At 44.9% G+C, this 19,822-nt stretch overlaps 1 protein-coding gene across 1 annotated transcript; it reads right to left on the reverse strand.

The window, feature by feature from the left end:
* Positions 1 to 5,094: 5,094 nt before the first annotated feature.
* LOC137418470 (uncharacterized) lies at positions 5,095 to 8,216 on the reverse strand. Its single transcript, XM_068104539.2, has 2 exons — positions 8,185 to 8,216; positions 5,095 to 6,698 (listed from the first exon to the last, which is right to left on the reverse strand). Exons 1-2 carry the CDS (start codon positions 8,201 to 8,203, stop codon positions 5,980 to 5,982), a joined length of 738 nt encoding a protein of 245 aa, XP_067960640.2. The 5' UTR covers positions 8,204 to 8,216; the 3' UTR covers positions 5,095 to 5,979.
* Between the last annotated feature and the right edge of the window lie 11,606 nt (positions 8,217 to 19,822).

Here is a 19,822-nt window from a genome sequence, read left to right on the forward strand (position 1 = left end):
AACAATACATCTTTCAGGGTGAAGAGGAGCGGGAACAAGCGTTGAAATAAGGAGGTTAAGTCCTTCTGGTGTGGTGCTGTCTGCCATGTTTCAAACCTTTCAGAATTGAATCACCTGAAAAAGAATGAGAGAAAATTAGGAGAGGATATCAATGAGAAACAAATTTGGTATTTATTATGGGGTTTTCATCTAAAATGTTTATTGGGAGCACCATTGTGTCAGGCCCACCTGAAAACCTCATAATAGACACCAAAATCATTCATATACTGGGTTTCTGTCGGAAGTTAGATGGGTTTTCATGATTGATGGACTTCGAGTGGCAGCCATTTGGGATTTCGGGAACTTGGTAATGTCTAAAATGTTTTTATATGGCACCACTGTGTCGAGCATACCTGATAACAACAAAATAGACACTAAAATCATCAATCTACTACATTTGAATGAAAATTTATTCACGTTTTCTTGATTGGCAGAATTCGGGTGGCGACCATCTTGGATTTCGGTAACTAGGCAACGTCTAAAATATTTTTTGACACCACCACTGTGTTGGGCATACCTGAAAACCCCATAATATACACCAAAATCATCCATATACTACGTTCCTATCAAAACTTATAAGCATTTCTTGTTTGGCACTGGCGCTGTGGTGGCCATTTTGGAAAATGGCCATTTTTCAGCTTATGCTACAAATTCAGGAATTCCACCTAGTAGATTTATTGAAGCTAGGGGCATCCCATACTCAAATCAACGGTCAAAGTCTATGCCTTCTAAGATGTATACGGGTTTCTATGCCAGGGCCTGGACTATTAATGAAAAGGAGGTAGGCAAGTTCTTTTTATCCTTTGGAAAGGTGGCTCAGATGTTAAAATGGCCTAAGGAGTCATGGACTATATTAGTACAAAGTGTTCTGGTGGGTAAAGCTCCAGATATATATTCGGCTTTACCGATTGACCAATGTGCAGATTATGAGACAGTTAAGAAATCCATTCTCAAAGCCTATGAATTGGTCCCTGAAGCTTCCCGATAAAAATTTAGGAATGCCAGGAAGAGGGAGAGTGAGACCCATGTGGAGTTTGCCAGAGAGAAGGAAACTATGTTTGATGGGTGGTGTGACTCGAAAGAGATTGGGGAAGACTTAACCGTTTACGACAATTGATTTTGGTGAAATAATTTAAACAGTGTGTCCACGCGGACATTAAAGTTCATTTGCATGAAAAAAAGCACCTGAGATGTATGAGGCAGCAACAGTGGCAGATGACTATGCCTTAACCCAGAGGATGGGGTTTCACTAACCTAACTTCCCTCCTCGAGGTAGCCGTGGGAGTTGCATTAAATCAGATAACAAATATTTCTGCCGCGTTCCCTCTCGAGACTCTGAGGGGCACCGTAACCGGGGTTTGGGGAGGTAATACCGTACGTTATAACTACTATCAGCCATCGGAGCCAGTTTACCTCAAATGTGATGCCAGTCTTCGAGACCTTGGTGCAGCATTGCTTCAGGTCAATGGAAACTGGTTAAAGCCAGTGGCATACGCAAGCAAACCCTAACAGATGCTGAACAACGATACACTTGCATTGAACCATTGAACGTGAGCCATTGGCCATTGTGTTCAAATTGAACGGTTCCATGCCTACCTGTATGGTCAGTTTCATTGTGCTCACGATCATAAACCATTGTTGATGATCATTAACAAGCCATTGATCGTTGCCCCACCGAGATTGCAACGAATGTTTGTCAGACTCAAAGGGTATAACTTTGCAACGAAGTACCACCCTGGGGCAGACAATCAGCTTGCCGATGGCCCAGTGGGCCATCCCGCCTTCCTAGTCCACTCAACACAACGACAATTGACTTGGATTTGCGTGTTGACTTTGTTCATTTCTCCTCTGAGAAGTTTTCTCAGCCACAACAGGAAACACTTCGTGATTCTGACCTGAATCAACTTCGAGACTTTATTATTAGTGGATGGCCAGACCGTCTGAGGACCTCCCAGAGGCTTTGAGGACACACTGGAGTTTTCGGGACGAGTTGACAATTGAAAATGGTGCAATTCTTAAAGGTCAGAGAGTCATTATCCCGAAAAGTATGAGAAACCTGAGCCTCGTCCTGGTGGTGGGGTGGCTGTCTTTATCAAAAACTCTCTTCCTCACTCTCCCTGCACTGCCCTCTCTCCAGCCCACCCACAGGAGTACCTCTGGCTACGGCTTCCTCTCCGCTCCCACCTTTTGTTCATATGTGTTCTGTACCGTCCTCCAAACAGTGATGACTCCATTTACATTTCACTGTCTGACAACATGGACCAACTTCTATCAACTCATACAAACTCTCTCTTCCTCATATGTGGCGACTTCAACTGTCATCATGCCAGCTGGCTGGGTGTGGGTTCATCTCTCACAAGTCATGGCATCTCAGCAAAGGACTTCTGTGACTCACTGGGCTTGACACAATCTGTCAATTTCCCGACCCGGATCTCAGTCAATGGAGTATCTTCTCTTCTGGACTTGGTTATGACTAACTTCCCTGCAAATGTCTGCTGCTCTTCTTCTGCTCCAATCGGTTCTTCTGATCATGTGCTTGTTAAAGTGGACATCACACTGGCCATTCTCAGAGAGCCTCCTCAGTGCCGACGAGTCTGGCATTTCACTCAGGCCGACTGGCACGGTCTGCAAGCAGCAATCAATCAACTGGACTGGTCTCCCATCTCTAATGCCTCTGACATCAATTCTTCCTGGGAATTCTTCCAAAGCAAACTGCTCTCTCTCATGCACAGATTTATCTCATCTCGTCTTCAGTTGTCTTACCCTTCCTCCCGTCCATGGTACACTGAATCTTGTGGTGAGGCAGTTGCCCTGAAACAACTTGCCTTTGCATCTTGGAAGGCAAATCCAACTGAAGGCAATCTCAGTTCCTTCCACAAAGCTCGAAACAAGTGTGTTTCCACCCTCAGGAGTGCCAGGAAGCACTATCTCTCCACACTCAAGATTGAACTCTCAAACCTGTCTCCTTCCTCCAAATCCTGGTGGCGTCTGGTCAAAGCCGTTTCTGGTGTTTGTTCCCCCCTCCATCCCCTCCCTTACCTCAAATGGCTACACAGTTGACACTGCACGTGACAAAGCCGAATGCCTCAACTCTGTGTTTGCCTCAAAATCTTGTGTCCCAAACCCATCTCTCTCTGTTCCCACCTTTCCCAGTCGAACCCAACTGCTCCTGGACTCTGTGTCCTTCTCTCCTGACAAGGTGGAGAAGTTTTTATCAAACCTCGACTCTGGTTCTGCAACTGGACCAAATGGCATCAGCCATCGTGTCCTAAAATCCTGCTCTGCCTCTCTATCTCACCCTCTCTCAGTTCTTTTCACCCTCTCTTTTGCTCAAGGTCATCTGCCAACATCTTGGAAATCAGCAAACATTACCGCTTTACACAAAAAAGGTGCAAAAACAGATGCAACTACAGACCAATCAGCCTGCTCCCAATTATCAGCAAAGTCATGGAATTCCATCATTGCTTCGGATATCAAATCCTTCCTCTTCTCCAATGGCTTGATCTCTGATCATCAATTTGGATTCAGACCAGGTCATTCTAGTCTGGACATGTTGCTTCTGCTGTCTCAACAATGGATGGAGGTCCTCAATGCCAAACAGGAAATCAGAGCTGTCTCACTTGATATATCACGTGCCTTCGATACGGTCTGGCAGCCAGCTCTGCTCACCAAACTCACCTCCTATGGTATTTATGGAAATCTCCACTCATGGCTTGCGGACTTCCTCTCTGGTCGTAGGCAACGTGTGGCCCTGAATGGATTTCTCTCATCTCCCCTTCCTGTTCTGGCTGGAGTTCCCCAAGGTAGTGTTCTGGGCCCTGTGCTATTTCTGGTCTTCATCAATGATCTCTCCGACTCTCTGGAAAATCCTCTCTATCTCTTTGCTGATGACTCCACTATCTGCCACTCCATTCCTCATCCCTCAGATCGACAGTCTGCAGCCTCCTCACTCTCTGCAGACCTGGACAAAATCACAGACTGGTCAAACAAGTGGAACATGTCTTTCAATCCTGACAAATCTCACACTCTTACAATGTCACTCCGAAAGGACCGACTGGAAAACCCTCCCATCTACTTTCTCAACAATCCTCTCCAAGAAGTTCTGTCGCTCAAGCTTTTGGGTCTCACTATCTGCCATGATCTTTCTTGGGAAAACCACATTTCCAAGCTGGCCGCCAAAGCCAGTCGCCGACTGGGCATCCTCCGTCGTGCGAAGTCCTTCCTTGGCACACCTGAGCTCCTCACTACATACAAGGCTTTCATCCGCAGCTCAATGGAATACTGTTCCCCCCTCTGGGCTGGTGATCCTGCCTCACACCTTGCTCGGCTTCACGCTGTTGAGGCCAATGCTTTCACAATCATTGGAATCTCCTGCAATGAAGTCAACTCCGAGGGCCTTTCACTCACTCACCGCAGGCAGGTTGGTGGTCTTTCTGTCTTCCACCGACTCCTCTCCGGCCTTGCTCCCGCAGCTCTCTCTGTGCTCTGTCCCCCCAATATTCCTTCAGGTCGCACAAGATCTGCCTGCAACCCTCTTATGGTTAAACTGCCAAAGTCTAGGCTCTCTGCGCACCTTCACTCTTTCATTCCCCTTTTCTCCCGCCTCTGGAACAAACTCCCCCACTCCCTTCAATCCCACTCCACCCTCCAGGTCTTTAAAACAGCTGTTCACCACCATCTCTTATCTTCCCCCATCGAAAACCTTGATCTTTTCTACCCCCGGTAATTCACCCCAGACTCCTTGCAGTGTTCATATGTTTTATTCCTCTCCCACCTCCCCCCAAGTCCTCCCGATGTCCCTGCTCTCAAATGTTGTGTTCGTGTCCTTTCCCCTCTCTCCCCATCTTGTCTGCCGCTCCCCTTGTTTTTTTGTGTGATTAATGTTAGCTCTTTCACGAGCCTCGATCTTGTATACAAAAAAAAACAAAAAAAAAACAAAAAAACGACATTCTACAGAAAAATCCACTTAGGCCATTTTGAGCACGAGAAAACTAAACTTCTGGCGAAGGAAACTATGTCTTGGTATAACATGAGCAATAGGGTGGTGCTCAAAATAATTTTTTTTAAATATTTACTGGGACAAGGCTTTATGTTGTTCCTTTTGTTCCAAAATGAAAAGACACCAAATATGAAAGCAATCTGATTTTATTTAGGGGTGCCACATCAGCCTTCAAACTAAAGGTGTCTACAAAACTTTTCTATATATGGATCGAAAGCAAAACCAGAAGTTTGTTTTATGAAAATCCACCCTCCACTCACTTTCTTTGTATTCTAGCAAACACAAGTTACAATAGCTGCACAAATAGCACTATATTGCTATGAAAACTCAAATTCAATGATAACAATCCAAATGTTCAGTTCATAAAATGAAGAGACACCATATCACATAATATTTAAAAACCCAAATATAATGAGAAATGTAACTCCTATTTCTGGGCCTGTTTCACCACTGTTGCCTTCCTGGCATCGGGGTACATCTTCCTGTGAGCAGCAACAACTTGGAGCAGAGCTTGCTTTTGCTCTTCATCCTTTGTAAGGAGCTTATTGTAGTCTTGTATCAATGCGACACCCCTTTCTGCCCTGTCGTTCACCACGACTAAGCCACTGGCGGCTTTCTTTGCTTCCTGAAAGCAGGTTTCTTGCTCCCTTGAACCAGGATCCTTATCCATCCAATCAGTTGGGGTCCCTAGGATGCTGAAGAAATGCTTGGTGTGTTTTGTTATGAGGCCAGCGATTGACAGGGCGGTTCCTCGTTTGATAGCTGGTCTCTTTGGAGAGGGGTTTTCACCGTCATTTTTCAATGCTTCAATCATATTGATCTTGCTTTCTTTGTCAATTCTGGTGTCAAAGAATGCCAATGCCACTAGTACTGGGCTCATGTACCACGTGTGGCGGCCAAGTGCCTTCAAGGCTGCCTGAGCCATCTTCTGATTGATTTGTTCAAACTGCGACTTCAGGAGTGACAATGTTGATAGGCCTTCTTTTCTTGGGACGAGATATCCCACCATCAGATGATGAAGAACCAGCCTGTGCCGTGGTCTCAGAGTCAGAGTCTGAGTCTGTGACTTCCATAGCAGTAGCACCCTTCATGACCATTTCCTGTCTCTTATTTTCCTTCTCTGCCTTAGTCTTCTCCTTTTCTTCCCTTTCTTTCTTTCGCTTCGTTTTTGCTTCCAACACAGTGTCTGCAGATCCCATTGAAGCCTTCCTCTCTGAGAATTGATCGTGAAGAAACTTCCTGTCCTCGGGGTTGGTGATTATGGCCTCCGAATCTGCATGCCTAAGATCAAACGTCTTCTCCAAGGAGGCCTTGAAGGATGCTTCCTTTTTCTCTTGGGTCACACCACCCCGCTTTGCACCTTTTTGGAGGCTCCTCCATTCTTCATATAGCCCCTCCAAACGATGGATGCAGTGCTGCTTCGTCGTTGTAGGTAGGTGAGCTTTTTCCCAGAACTTCACAACCTCTTCAATAGTGAGGGTTGCACTCTCCCGGGCAGTGCGATTCTCCTTCTTCAGGTGATGGAAAAACAGGACAAGAGATTGATGCACAGTCGGGAGCTTGGCACCTTTGATGGCATCTCCAGAAGTGGACCCAATGAGATACACATTATCCTGAGCCCGAGTTTTCAATGAAACACTGGTACTAGCACATGCCATATCTGCAAAATACGCAAGAATGTGGGTAAAATCCTGTTAATTCTTACTCCACAGGGTCACTCTCTACAAAAGAGCCACAGTCAATAAGTTAGGCCTCCATATTACACACTAAAAAAGCGTACCCCTGACCCCGGGAACCTGTACAAAACATGCATGAAAATTGCCCAGATAGTGATCATAGGAAGTCTCAAAACTGTATGTATAATATATTGTATATAACTATATATAATGTATAATGTGTATTTATGTATATTTATTATTTAATGTATATTTTATGTATAAATTTAATGTATATTTAATTATAATGTATATATATTGTATAACTATATATTTATTTATTATATTTAAATTTTAATATATTATATTTATTTTTAATATATTATTTAATGTATTATATTTGTCTATATTTGTATAATTGTCTATCGTATAATTGTATATATAATGTATAATATAATATATATTATTATTATTTAATGTATATTTACTATATATTTATTTTTAATATTATATTTAATGTATATATATAATTATGTATTTATTTTGTGTATATACAGCCCAAAAAATTGGGAATTCCTATTTTTGCATGGGGGAAAATTCATCACTGATGTGGCACCCCTAAATATTATTGGATTCCATTCAAATTTGGTGTGGTTTCCTTTGACACTAAAAGGAACAAACATAGACCATGTCCCGGAGAAAGTCTGCATTTGGTTTTTTGAAGCCCACCCTAAGAGCAAGGACATTGTTCGGCTAGTGGAATGCTGTCCTACCTGACAGCAACACTGGAAATCTCAGCTGCCTGAACCACGACAGCAACATGACATTCCGCTCAGACCATGGAGCAAAGTCGGATGTGACCTGTTCTATTTCGATGCAGCTGAGTGGCTGTCATCGCAGATTATTATTCCAAATTTCCTATTGTTCGCAAACTGCTCAAGACCGCCCCCACCGCACGATTATTACAACCTTGGGACAGATTTCTTTCTGAGTTAGGAATTCCTGATACGTTTATGAATGATAATGGTCCTCATTTCTCTAGCGCAGAATTTCATTCATTTGCTGGGAAATGGAATTTTGACCACATCACGTCATCCCCAACATGCCCAAAATCTAATGGATTGATTGAGCACCAAGTCGAGACTGTGAAATCTATCCTCCGCAAATCAAAAAGTGCGGGGAACGATTTTCATCTGGCACTGCGAGCTGGGCGTTCTACCCTGGTGAGCTACAACTTGGCAAGTCCTACTCAACTGCTAATATACAGAAAAATCAAATCACTAGTACCAACCAGAATTGCCAACATGCATGACGATGACAACCTCATCTCCGAGAAACAGGAGGGGCACCGCTACTCACAAAAACTCTACCACGATAGGTATGCTCAGGTACACGAAATGTCGTGCCAATACCCTGGACCACTTTATGTCGGCGCCCCGCAAACACTCAGGATTATCGATCTTCGCTTCTCCACACTCGTGATGTCGTTACCTGCAAAATAATGCTGCATCCGCTCCACATAAAGGGAGCATTCCTCCGCTTCGGCTTGAAACTCTCCAACTGTGCCAAACGTGGCCATGACGTCACGAAGAGAAGAAAAAGTCCGTCAGTTCAATACTCATGTCGCCGTTTATCCTCGTCACCACAATGTTCAGTTCTCCTCGAACCGAACGAGGCGAGGAGATACACGAACGACATGAACGTCGCCATTCTTCAAACTGTTTATTCACACATGCGCAGACGCAACACAGCAATACATCACAAAGGTCGTTTTTCGCTCACCGAGACTTTAATCCGGTTTGTAAACGTATCGATCGAGCAGTGTCCACAGGTAAGTAAGTGAGGGAGTGACAGTGTGTGCATGTATGTGTGTGAGTCAGTCAGTGAGTTGTGTGAGTCAGTCATTGAGTTATGTGAGTCAGTCAGTGAGGGAGTGAGTGAGTGAGTCATTGAGTTGAGTGTGTTTCAGTGAATCAATCAGTAAGTCGGTTAGTGATTGAGTGAGTGAGTCAGTCAGTCAGTGAGTCAGTCAGTCAGGGAGTAATGTGATGATGGAAACCCATGACCTTGCTGATGATTGGGGGCAGTCAAGGAATGATGTGATGATGGATTCCATGACCTTGCTGATGATTGGGGGCAGTCAAGGAATGATGTGATGATGGATTCCATGACCTGGCTGATGATTGGGAGCAGGCTGATTGGTCTGTAGTTGCAATGATCTGTTTTTATATTTTATATATATTTTTTTTTTTCGGAATAGTTCTTACTTCTTGGTCTGGCCAGTGGCCACATCGGCTTAAACCTCAACCGTTTTGGGAGGGGGCGGGGGGCGAGAGGCAGAGGAAAAGGGGGGTTAGTTCCCCTCTTTGTTCTGAGGTATTCACTCCATTGACAATGCATTTATCATTGATCCTGAGAAATATGTGGCAGCAACAAGCTGTGTGGCCTTCCACATTGGGACCTGTGCAACTGAGCTGCTTGGCAGCAATCAGTGATGGCTTGAAGGGTAGTCAGGTCATCTATCTATAATTCCAGTAATCTCTGTGTGTATGTTTGTATGTATGTATGTATGTATGTTTGTATGTATGTATGTATGTATGTATGTATGTATGTATGTATGTATGTATGTATGTTTGTATGTTTGTCTGTGACCGCTGTTTCTCGACAAACACGGGTCCGATATACTTGAAACTTGCCAGGTATATTGGTGGGGACCCGAGGATGTGCCTTTTCAAGGTTTTAAATTAATCGGAGAAGTACTTACCGAGCTATGTCCAAAAAACTATTCAACCAATCAGAGAGCAGCGAGCTATCACGTGTGCCGAACGTGGCGAACAGACTCTGCCTCGGACGGCACATTTGAGAGCGTATTCATTTATTTCCCGTCGGCAAACTATGTTGGCGCTATGTTGGCGTTAAACTATGTTTTAAAACTAATTAAAACTAATTTGCGATTCTTTCGCTTTGCGATGCGATTTGCGATTGCGTTAAACTCGCTCGGGCGTTAAACTATGTTTTAAAACTAATTAAAACTAATTTTCGATTCATTCGCTTTCCTGCGCGTTTGTGCACGCGATGGCGATTTCTTTACCAAACTCCGCAAGCCGTTAGCTTTGGACCAAACCATTTCATGTAAATAGAGGGGGGGGGGGGGGGGGATTGTCACCGTACTCGCAAGCCGTTCGCTTTGGACCAAACCATTTCATGTAAATAGAGGGGGGGGGGGGATTGTCACCGTACTCGCAAGCCGTTCGCTTTGGACCAAACCATTTCATGTAAATAGAGGGGGGGGGATTGTCACCGTACTCGCAAGCCGTTCGCTTTGGACCAAACCATTGCATGTAAATAGAGGGGGGGGGGGATATACTTTTAGATATATATATAGTACGGGCATGCCCTAATTATGGTAAATGTTATGAAAGGCTTTTAACTGGTTTGGTGAACAACTCGCGGTTATTCTTTTTTTTTGAATACAGGATCGAGGTTCGTGAAAGAGATAACATTTATAACAAAAAAAAATCGAACAGACACACAAAGTATATAATAAGGGGAGCGGTAGACAAGATGGGGAGAGAAGGGGAAGCACACAAACACAACATTTGAGAGCACGGACATTGGGAGATCTGTGGGAGGGAGTGGGCTTGGGGGGAGGTGGGAGAGGTATAAAACACAAGGACACTGCAAGGACTTCCAGGAAGGAAGTTGGTATTTCAAAAATGTGAATCTGGGGTGAAAGTAGTGGGGGTAGAAAAGATCAAGGTTTTGGATGGGGGAAGATAAGAGATGGTGGTGAACAGCTGTTTTAAAGACGTGGAGGGAGGAGTGGGATTGAAGAGCGTGAGGGAGTTTGTTGCAGAGGCGGGAGAAAAGAGGAATGAAGGAGTGAAGTTGAGCAGAGTCTTGATTTTGGCAGTTTAACCATAAGAGGGTTGCAGGCAGATCTTGTGCGACCTGTAGGAATATTACGGGGACAGAGCCCAGAGAGAGCTGGGGGAGCAAGGCCGGAGAGGAGTCGGTAGAAGACAGAAAGATCACCAACCTGTGTGCGGTGAGTAAGTGAAAGGCCCTCGGAGTTGGCTTCATCACGGGAGATTCCAACGATTCTGAAAGCTTTGGTTTCTGCAGCGTGAAGCCAAGCTCGGTGAGAGGCAGGAGAACCGGCCCAGAGGGGAGAACAGTATCCCATTGAGCTGCGGATGAAAGCGTTGTATGTGGTGAGGAGCTCAGGTGTGCCAAGGAAGGACTTTGCACGACGGAGGATGCCCAGTCAGCGACTGGCTTTTGAGGCCAGATTTGAAATGTCGTTTTCCCAGAAAAGATCATGGCAGGGAGTGAGACCCAAAAGCTCGAGTGTCAGAACTTTTTGGAGAGGATTATTCAGAAAGTGGATGGGAGGGTTTTCCAGTCGGTCTTTTCGGAGAGACATCGTAAGAGTGTGAGATTTATCAGGATTGAAAGACATGTTCCATTTGTTTGCCCAGTCTGTGATTTTGTCCAGGTCTGCAGAGAGTGAGGAGGCTGCAGACTGCCGATCTGAGGGATGAGGAATGGAGCGGCAGAGAGTGGAGTCATCAGTAAAGAGATAGAGAGGATTTATAAGAGAGTTAGAGAGATCATTGATGAAGACCAGAAAAAGCACAGGGCCCAGAACACTGCCTTGGGGAACTCCAGCCTTAACAGGAAGGGGAGATGAGAGAAACCCATTCAGGGCCACACGTTGACTACGACGAGAGAGGAAGTCCGCAAGCCATGCGTGGAGATTTCCATGGATACCATAGGATTTTAAAGAGAGTTAGAGAGATCATTGATGAAGACCAGAAAAAGCACAGGGCCCAGAACACTGCCTTGGGGAACTCCAGCCTTAACAGGAAGGGGAGATGAGAGAAACCCATTCAGGGCCACACGTTGACTACGACGAGAGAGGAAGTCCGCAAGCCATGCGTGGAGATTTCCATGGATACCATAGGAGGAGAGTTTGGTGAGCAGAGAGGGGTGCCAGACCATATCGAAGGCACATGATATGTTGAGGGAGACAGCTCTAATTTCTTGTTTGGCATTGAGGACCTCCATCCATTTTTGAGACAGCAGAAGCAGCATGTCCAGAGTAGAGTGACCTGGTCTGAAACCAAATTGATGATCAGAGATCAAGCCTTGTGATAAGTGGAACGATTTGATATCCGAAGCAATGATGGATTCCATGACTTTGCTGATAATTGGGAGAAGGCTTATTGGTCTGTAGTTGCAAGGATCTATTTTGCACCTTTTTGTGTAAAGCGGTGATGTTGGCTGATTTCCAAGCTGATGGCAGATGACCTTGAGCAAAAGAGTGGGTGAAGAGAACAGAGAGAGGGAGTGAAAGAGAGGCAGAGCAGGATTTTAGGACCCGTGCGCTGATGCTGTCAGGTCCATTTGCAGAATCAGAGTCGAGGGTTGACAGAAACGTTTTCACCTTGTCAGGAGGAAAGGGCACCGAGTTCAGGTGCAGCTGGTGGGTACAGGTGGGTACAGACTGGGATGGGTTTGGGACACAAGATTTAGAGGCAAACACAGAGTTGAGGCATTCAGCTTTTTCACATTCGGAGTCAGCTGTGTGGCTGTTTGAGGTAAGGGAAGGGGATGCAGGGGGAACAAACACCAGATTTGATCAGATTTGATCAGATCAGATCGGATTTGATCAGGATTACTTATGAGGATATGGACAACTCTAAACTCTCCCCTCACTGATAATTGATCATAATGTGCCATTACATATTCACAATAACACAGACAGTGAGTGCTTTTGTGCTTTGAGGACCTCTCTTTATTGTGAAACTCTTCATAAATTCAATTTTCATGAAAAACATAGGCAGCAGTCTTATTCTGTTAAACAATGTTACAACAAGGGTGCTCTCTCCATATCACACGTGACAATAAAACATGGACTTTAGCAAATATTGAGGAAAAATTGATGTTCAAACTGCCATGGAAAGATGCCATCTGAGCATAACCAAAAAGGGACAAGAAAAACAACTAAATTAGATGGAAAACAAAATTCCGAAACACTGGTCACAATCAAAATCTTAAATGGAACTTGGCTGGGTACATGGCAAGGGCAGAGACAAGAATTATTACAAACTGGCAAACGAAGGCAGACCCTGAAAGAAGCACGATGAGATCCAAGATCAGATTGAGAGATTACGTTCTGTTACCATTTGAGTTTTTGGCATCAATTTTTCAACAGTTCTCTATTATGAGAATATGGAAAACCAAATTAATAAAGTTTACATTTTTAAACAGATGTTATTTTCTTTAAACTTCGTTTGAGGACGCATATGGGGTTGGAATTTTGAGATTCTTGTTGTCTTCTGACAACAGTTTGCAGACATTGTTGTGGACATTCTGGTGACAGCCAGCCATATGGCTTTCATCAAGGGTTCAGGGTGCTGGCTGGTTGTCAGGAGTTACAGATGGTACTCTGAGAAGTTGTGCTCACAAGGTATATGCTCAAAGGGATGTATGCTTTCATGATGGCTTTCTCCTTACTGGTTCACTGAATACCTTAGCTACTGCGGAGGATCACTTACAAGGGGGGCACGTACAACCCTATATGGGTAAAGCTATGTGAATTTAACAAACCTTTATCAGCAATACTTTTCCCACAGTCAGAGCACCTTTTATGCAAGCACTCCAGCGTGTGTTGCACAATGGAAGTTCAAGCTCCGTTTCGAAATAAAATCCTTGTGACAAATATAATATTTGTAAGGACGCTCTCGTTGGTTATCTCTATAGGTGAGTATTACGAGTGGGAGGAAGTGTTCCCAGAACTCAAAATGTCCACCTCCTTTTTCAGTAAAGGATCATTATTCATGAACCAGTTTGTGAAACGTCATTCTCATAGCTTTGGTCTGAGGGCTCGTTTTAGAATCCTCACTGAACCTCTGACAGCCTCCACCTGTAGCTTATTTGTCATACTAATTCATGGATTGCTTTTTAAGTTTACCTCTGCACGGTATCAAAGCCAAAGTATTTTCCCATTCATGTCTTTGCCAAATTTCCACTCGTTATTTTATTGTGTATGTATTACTGTGTGTTTCTAGTTAGTGTTGGTTTGCAATTCGTGCAAACTTGTGAATATCAATGATTTTATGTTCGGCACGGCCTGTTACTTGAGGCTTCCTTCCCCCCATCAGTGTTTTGTGAATTCAAGTTCTTTCCTTCGCTGTATTGCTTATTTCTTAGATTTTCTCTTCTCCCCCTAACTTCCCCGAACATCTACCCTTTGTCTAACGTTTTAATTAAACACACCCAAAAATTTTCTTCTATCCTTGAGGGCACATGTGCTTGTTGTCTAGCCCCACCCCTTTATCTCCTTTTCTTCCACCTCTTCCTTCCATCTCCAGCTGAAACCCCTCTTTCAAATTCTAGTTTCCTCCATCTAATTTAACCCTTTCTCCTTTCTCTGATCCACGCCCTCACTTCAGGGACTTTTCCCAGATCGTTTTTCACGGTTTTGTTTAAATATTGTTGTGCGATTCCCCTTGGTTGATACCGGGGGAATCACGGATATCCAATAGTGAGCCGAAGGCAATGCCCAAATGCGGATTTTATACATGCGGGGAAAGAAAGGGGAAGAGGAGACTGAGGCTTTTACCTGAGCGATCCCACCAGGCAGTCTTCAACCTGCGGAAAATAACTCACACGAAAACGGATTTAAAATGTAGTGAAAATAACGAAAAGATTTATTAAATAAAATGCTGGTAACAAAAAAACGTAACGGTAAAACTAAATTCCTACAGGATCCTTCACACCATACTGATAACACGGACAAATGGGGAATAAAATAACTGGAAAAAAAATAGGTTGTGTGTCTATCGTGCACTTAGCTCTGATCAGCTCGGGGGGGGGGGGGGGGGGTGCCTCGTCAGGAATCCAAGGCTCCGGGGGTACCGACGGCTGGTGCATGCAATACGCGCACGTTGGCAGGAAACAGGCCTCGCTGCACCCATTCACGTTGCAGCACTCGCATGGGGTCTTAACATGCTGTATGCTGTCCAGCCACACGTCGTCACCGATGACAAAACTCTCCACGTATCCCGGTGGCGGCTGTACACGGCCGGTCCAAAAAAAATATGCGAGGGAGAAGAACAAGGGAACTAGAGGATAGCAAGAACAACACAAAATCGGAGGGTCAGAGAGCAAGAGTCCAGGGTAAGAGCGGAGGGCAAGAAGACAGAAATGTCCATCCTCGAGTTCCTTTAGCGTCGGGGTCGTGACGCAATCAGTGCTTCTCCACCAATCTTCTTCTTGCTCGCCTCTGACGTCCTCGGTGGCCTTTGCCAATTGGCGCATGGCTTCATCCTCGGCCTTCCTTCCCCCAATCAGCGGGTAGCTTCTTGCCCCGCCATGGCCAATCACAAGTCCCCGGGGCGTGTATTCAGCCTGTCCGAGCTATGTGAGGCGATGTAGATAGTGGTGTCCATCGGCAGTATTCAGAACTGGCTTCCGGTTGGTTTTATTGTTGTTACTTAGTGCAATTTATGGGCCTTTCTCACTAGTGTTTATGGTGCAGTGCTAAAAGAGCCAAAGGATAGATCACATAAGGGGTGTTGCAAAACATTTTACCTTTTTTTCCCCGGAGAACCAGTTACGGTTGTGCATCAAATGTGCATCAAAGGAAGCATGCCTCGGGGGAAAGAAAGGTAAAATGTTGTGCAACACCCCTTAGGGTAAGATTTACGGGGATAATTTATTCTTACGCCCAAAGCTAGTTAACATGCCCTGCCCCCTCATGACAGGGACGAAAATACACGTTACTCCGACATTTGGCCAAACAGAACTTATTACAGGTGATGGTTCTTACCCGACATCCGGAGCACCGACCTATACGAATCTACCTGACTCAGCATATCACTACCTCCACAAACATAACAACATGTTTAAATGTTACCCTGCAGTGTTTTATTCAGTGGTTTATTACAACATGCTGTTTTTCTTCCTATTTAAAAGGCTTTTTTCAATTTCCTCATCAAAGCATTCCATTTCCCCAAAAAATTCAATCTCTTACAGTTATTCCTTTCTGCATTCTCTAAACTCACCTTCATTCCACTACTCCTCTGTAGTTTTCAAACAGATATCTGACTTGAAAATCACAATAAACCTTGTTTGTTACAAATGTTCGTTTTTAATGAATCATCTATTTTCTAAACTCCCTCCTCAGCCCTCATGTCCAAAACTCCCCCTCACCACTCCCTTTCAATTTTCCCCCCTCACCCTTCCCCTCCTAAACTCCCCCCCCCCCATCAAATCTAAATCTCCCCCCTCACCCATTCCCTTCAAATTACCTCCATCACCTCCCCTTCGAATTCACCCCCCCTACGATTTTTCTCCATTTCTCTCCCCTCCCGCCTCCTCCTCCTCAAAGCTGCTGCCTCCCCACTTCCTCTCCCTTCCATCACATACCCCCTCCTCCTCCAACCATTGAATTTGCTCTGCCCCCTCAAACAACACCTCACTGTGCCTCTTCCCATCACCATCAAACCATTTGTCCTCCTCATCCTTCCCTTTCTCCTAACCATTCTGCAATCTCTGACACACTATCAACAGCTCTCCCTACCTCCCGCTCTCACCCCTCATCTTACCCTACACCTCCCCTCCCCTTTCCTGTACCCTATGCTCCCCATCCTTCTTCCTTAACGGTATGGACCTCAAACATCTAGGGCCTTCGCTCAAACCTGATTGATCTCTCCATTCAGGTTGCTTCTGACAATCCAGACTTGATCTGCTTAACAGAAACTTTCCTCCTTCAAGATGTCTCTGATTCTTTAATATCTCTTCCTAGTTACTCCCTCCTCCTGTATGATAGACCTGAGCCTAGTCCTGGGGGTGGGGTGGCTATCTTTATCAAAAACTCTCTTCCTCACTCTCCTTGCAGTGCCCTCTCTCCACCCCACCCCCAGGAGTACCTCTGGCTATGGCTTCCTCTCCGCTCCCACCTTTTGTTCATATGTGTTCTGTACCGTCCTCCAAACAGTGATGACTCCATTTACATTTCGCTGTTGGACAACATGGACCGACTTCTATCAACTCATCCAAACTCTCTTCCTCATATGTGGTGATTTCAATTGTCACCATGCCAGCTGGCTGGGTGTGGGTTCCTCTCACATCAGCCAAGGCACCTCAGCAAAGGACTTCTGCGACTCACTGGGACTGACACATTCTGTCAATTTCCTGACTGGTATCTCAGTCAATGGAGTATCTTCTCTTCTCGACTTCATTATGACTAACTTCCCTGCAAATGTCTGCTGCTCTTCTTCTGTTCCAATCGGTTCTTCTGATCATTTCCTTGTTGAAGTTAAAGCCCACGGGTCCTAAAATCTTGTTCTTCAGCTCTTTCACTCCCTCTCTCTGTTCTCTTCACCCTCTCTTTTGCTCAAGGTCATCTTCCATCTGCTTGGAAATCTGCCAACATCACCGCTTTGCACAAAAAAGGTGTAAAAACAGATCCCAGCAACTACAGACCAATCAGCCCTCTCCCAATTATCAGCAAAGTCATGGAATCCATCATTGCTTCAGATATGAAATCTTTCCTCTTCTCCAATGGCTTGATCTCTGATCATCAATTTGGTTTCAGACCTGGACACTCTACTCTGGACATGCTGCTTCTGCTTTCTCAACAATGGATGGAGGTCCTCAATGCCAAACAGGAAATTAGAGCAGTCTCCCTTGACATATCACATGCCTTCGATATGGTCTGGCACCCCGCTCTGCTCACCAAACTCTGCTCTTTTGGTATCCATGGAAATCTCCACGCATGGCTGGCGGACTTCCTCTCTAGTCATAGTCAACGTGTGGCCCTGAATGGGTTTCTCTCATCTCCTCTTCCTATTCAGGCTGGAGTTCCACAAGGCAACGTTCTGGGCCCTGTGCTTTTTCTGGTCTTCATCAATGATCTCTCTGACTCTCTTGAAAATCCTCTGTATCTCTTTGCTGATGAGTCTACTCTCTGTCGCTCCATTCTTCATCCCTCAGATCGGCAATCTGCAGCCTCCTCACTCTCTGCAGACCTGGACAAAATCACAGACTGGGCAAACAAGTGGAACATGTCTTTCAATCCTGACAAATCTCACACTCTTACGATGTCTCTCTGAAAAGACCGACTGGACAACCCTCCCATCCACTTTCTGAATAATCCTCTCCAAGAAGTTCTGTCACTCAAGCTTTTGGGTCTCACTATCTGCCATGATCTTTCCTGGGAAAACCACATTTCAAATCTGGCCTCCAAAGCCAGTCGCCGACTGGGCATCCTCCGTCGTGTGAAGTCCTTCCTTGGCACACCTGAGCTCCTCACCACATACGAGGGTTTCATCTGCAGCTCAATGGAATACTGCTCTCCCCTCTGGGCTGGTGCTCCTGCCTCACACATAGCTCGTCTTCACGCTGTTGAAACCAAAGCATTCAGAATCATTGGAATCTCCCACAATGAAGCTAACTCGGAGGGCCTTTGACTTACTCACCGCAGGCATGTTGGTGGTGCTTCTGTCTTGCACCGACTCCTCTCCAGCCTTGCTCCCCCTCAGCTCTCTCTGGGCTCTGTCCCCCAAATATTCCTACAGGTCGCACAAGATCAGCCTGCAACCCTCTTCTGGTGAAACTGCGAAAACCAAGACTCTCTGCTCACCTTCACTCCTTCATTCCTCTTTTCTCACGCCTCTGGAACAAACTCCCTCACTCTCTTCAATCCCACCCCTCCCTCCAGGTCTTTAAAACAGCTGTTCACCACCATCTTTTATCTTCCCCCATCCAAAACCTTGATCTTTTCTACCACCGCTAAATTCACCCCAGATCCACTTTTTTGAAATACCAATTTCTTTTCTGGAAGTCCTTGCAGTGTCCATGTGTTTTTTTTTTAACCTCTCGCCCCAACCCTTCCCATGCCTGCCCCCCCCCCCCCAAGCCCTCTTCCTCCCACAGATTTCCCAATGTCACTGCTCTCTGTCTTGTCTCCTGCTCCCTTTATCATGTTTTTGTGTCAGTTTGTCTTTTTGTGATCAATGTTAGTTCTTACACGATCCTCGATCTTGTATACAAAAAAATAAATAATTACCTACTCAGTTCGGGTTTTCTTGATCATTCGTATTCGCTGTTGCCCCAACTATCACTGGTACAATTTCATGTTTCTTCAATTTCGAAATCCTGTTAACCTCATTTGTCATATCCTGGTATTTAAGATTTCAATTCTCATGTGTGGATCTTCATATGCGTTTTCAATCTGACTTTTCGAGAGAAACCTTTATCACATATCGAGCATTTGTGAGGACGCTCTCCTGTATGGATCCTCATATGTGATTTCAAATTGCCTTTATAAGGGAAACCTTTATCACATATCGAGCATTTGTGAGGTTCCTCTCCTGTATGGATCCTCATATGTGATTTCAAATTGCCTTTATAAGGGAAACCTTTATCACATATCGAGCATTTGTGCGGTCGCTCTCCTGTATAGATCTTCATATGTGATTTCAAATGGTCTTTTCGAGAGAAACCTTTATCACATATCGAGCATTTGTGAGGACGCTCTCCTGTGTGGATCCTCATATGTTTTTTCAAATTGCCTTTGTGAGAGAAACCTTTATCACATATCGAGCATTTGTGGGGACGCTCTCCTGTGTGGATCCTCATATGTTTTTTCAAATCGCCTTTGTGAGAGAAACCTTTGTCACAGATCGAGCATTTGTGAGGACGCTCTCCTGTGTGGATCCTCATATGTTTTTTCAAATTGCCTTTGTGAGAGAAACCTTTATCACATATCGAGCATTTGTGGGGACGCTCTCCTGTGTGGATCCTCATATGTTTTTTCAAATCGCCTTTGTGAGAGAAACCTTTGTCACAGATCGAGCATTTGTGAGGACGCTCTCCTGTGTGGATCCTCATATGTTTTTTCAAACTGCCTTTGTGAGAGAAACCTTTGTCACAGATCGAGCATTTGTGAGGACGCTCTCCTGTGTGGATCCTCATATGTGATTTCAAATTGTCTTTTCGAGAGAAACCTTTATCACATATCGAGCATTTGTGAGGTTGCTCTCCTGTATGGATCCTCATATGTGATTTCAAATTGTCTTTTCGAGAGAAACCTTTATCACATATCGAGCATTTG

The sequence above is a fragment of the Myxine glutinosa genome, chromosome 1 (assembly GCF_964187855.1).
Source record: "Myxine glutinosa chromosome 1, kmMyxGlut1.1, whole genome shotgun sequence".
NCBI lineage: Eukaryota > Metazoa > Chordata > Myxini > Myxiniformes > Myxinidae > Myxine > Myxine glutinosa.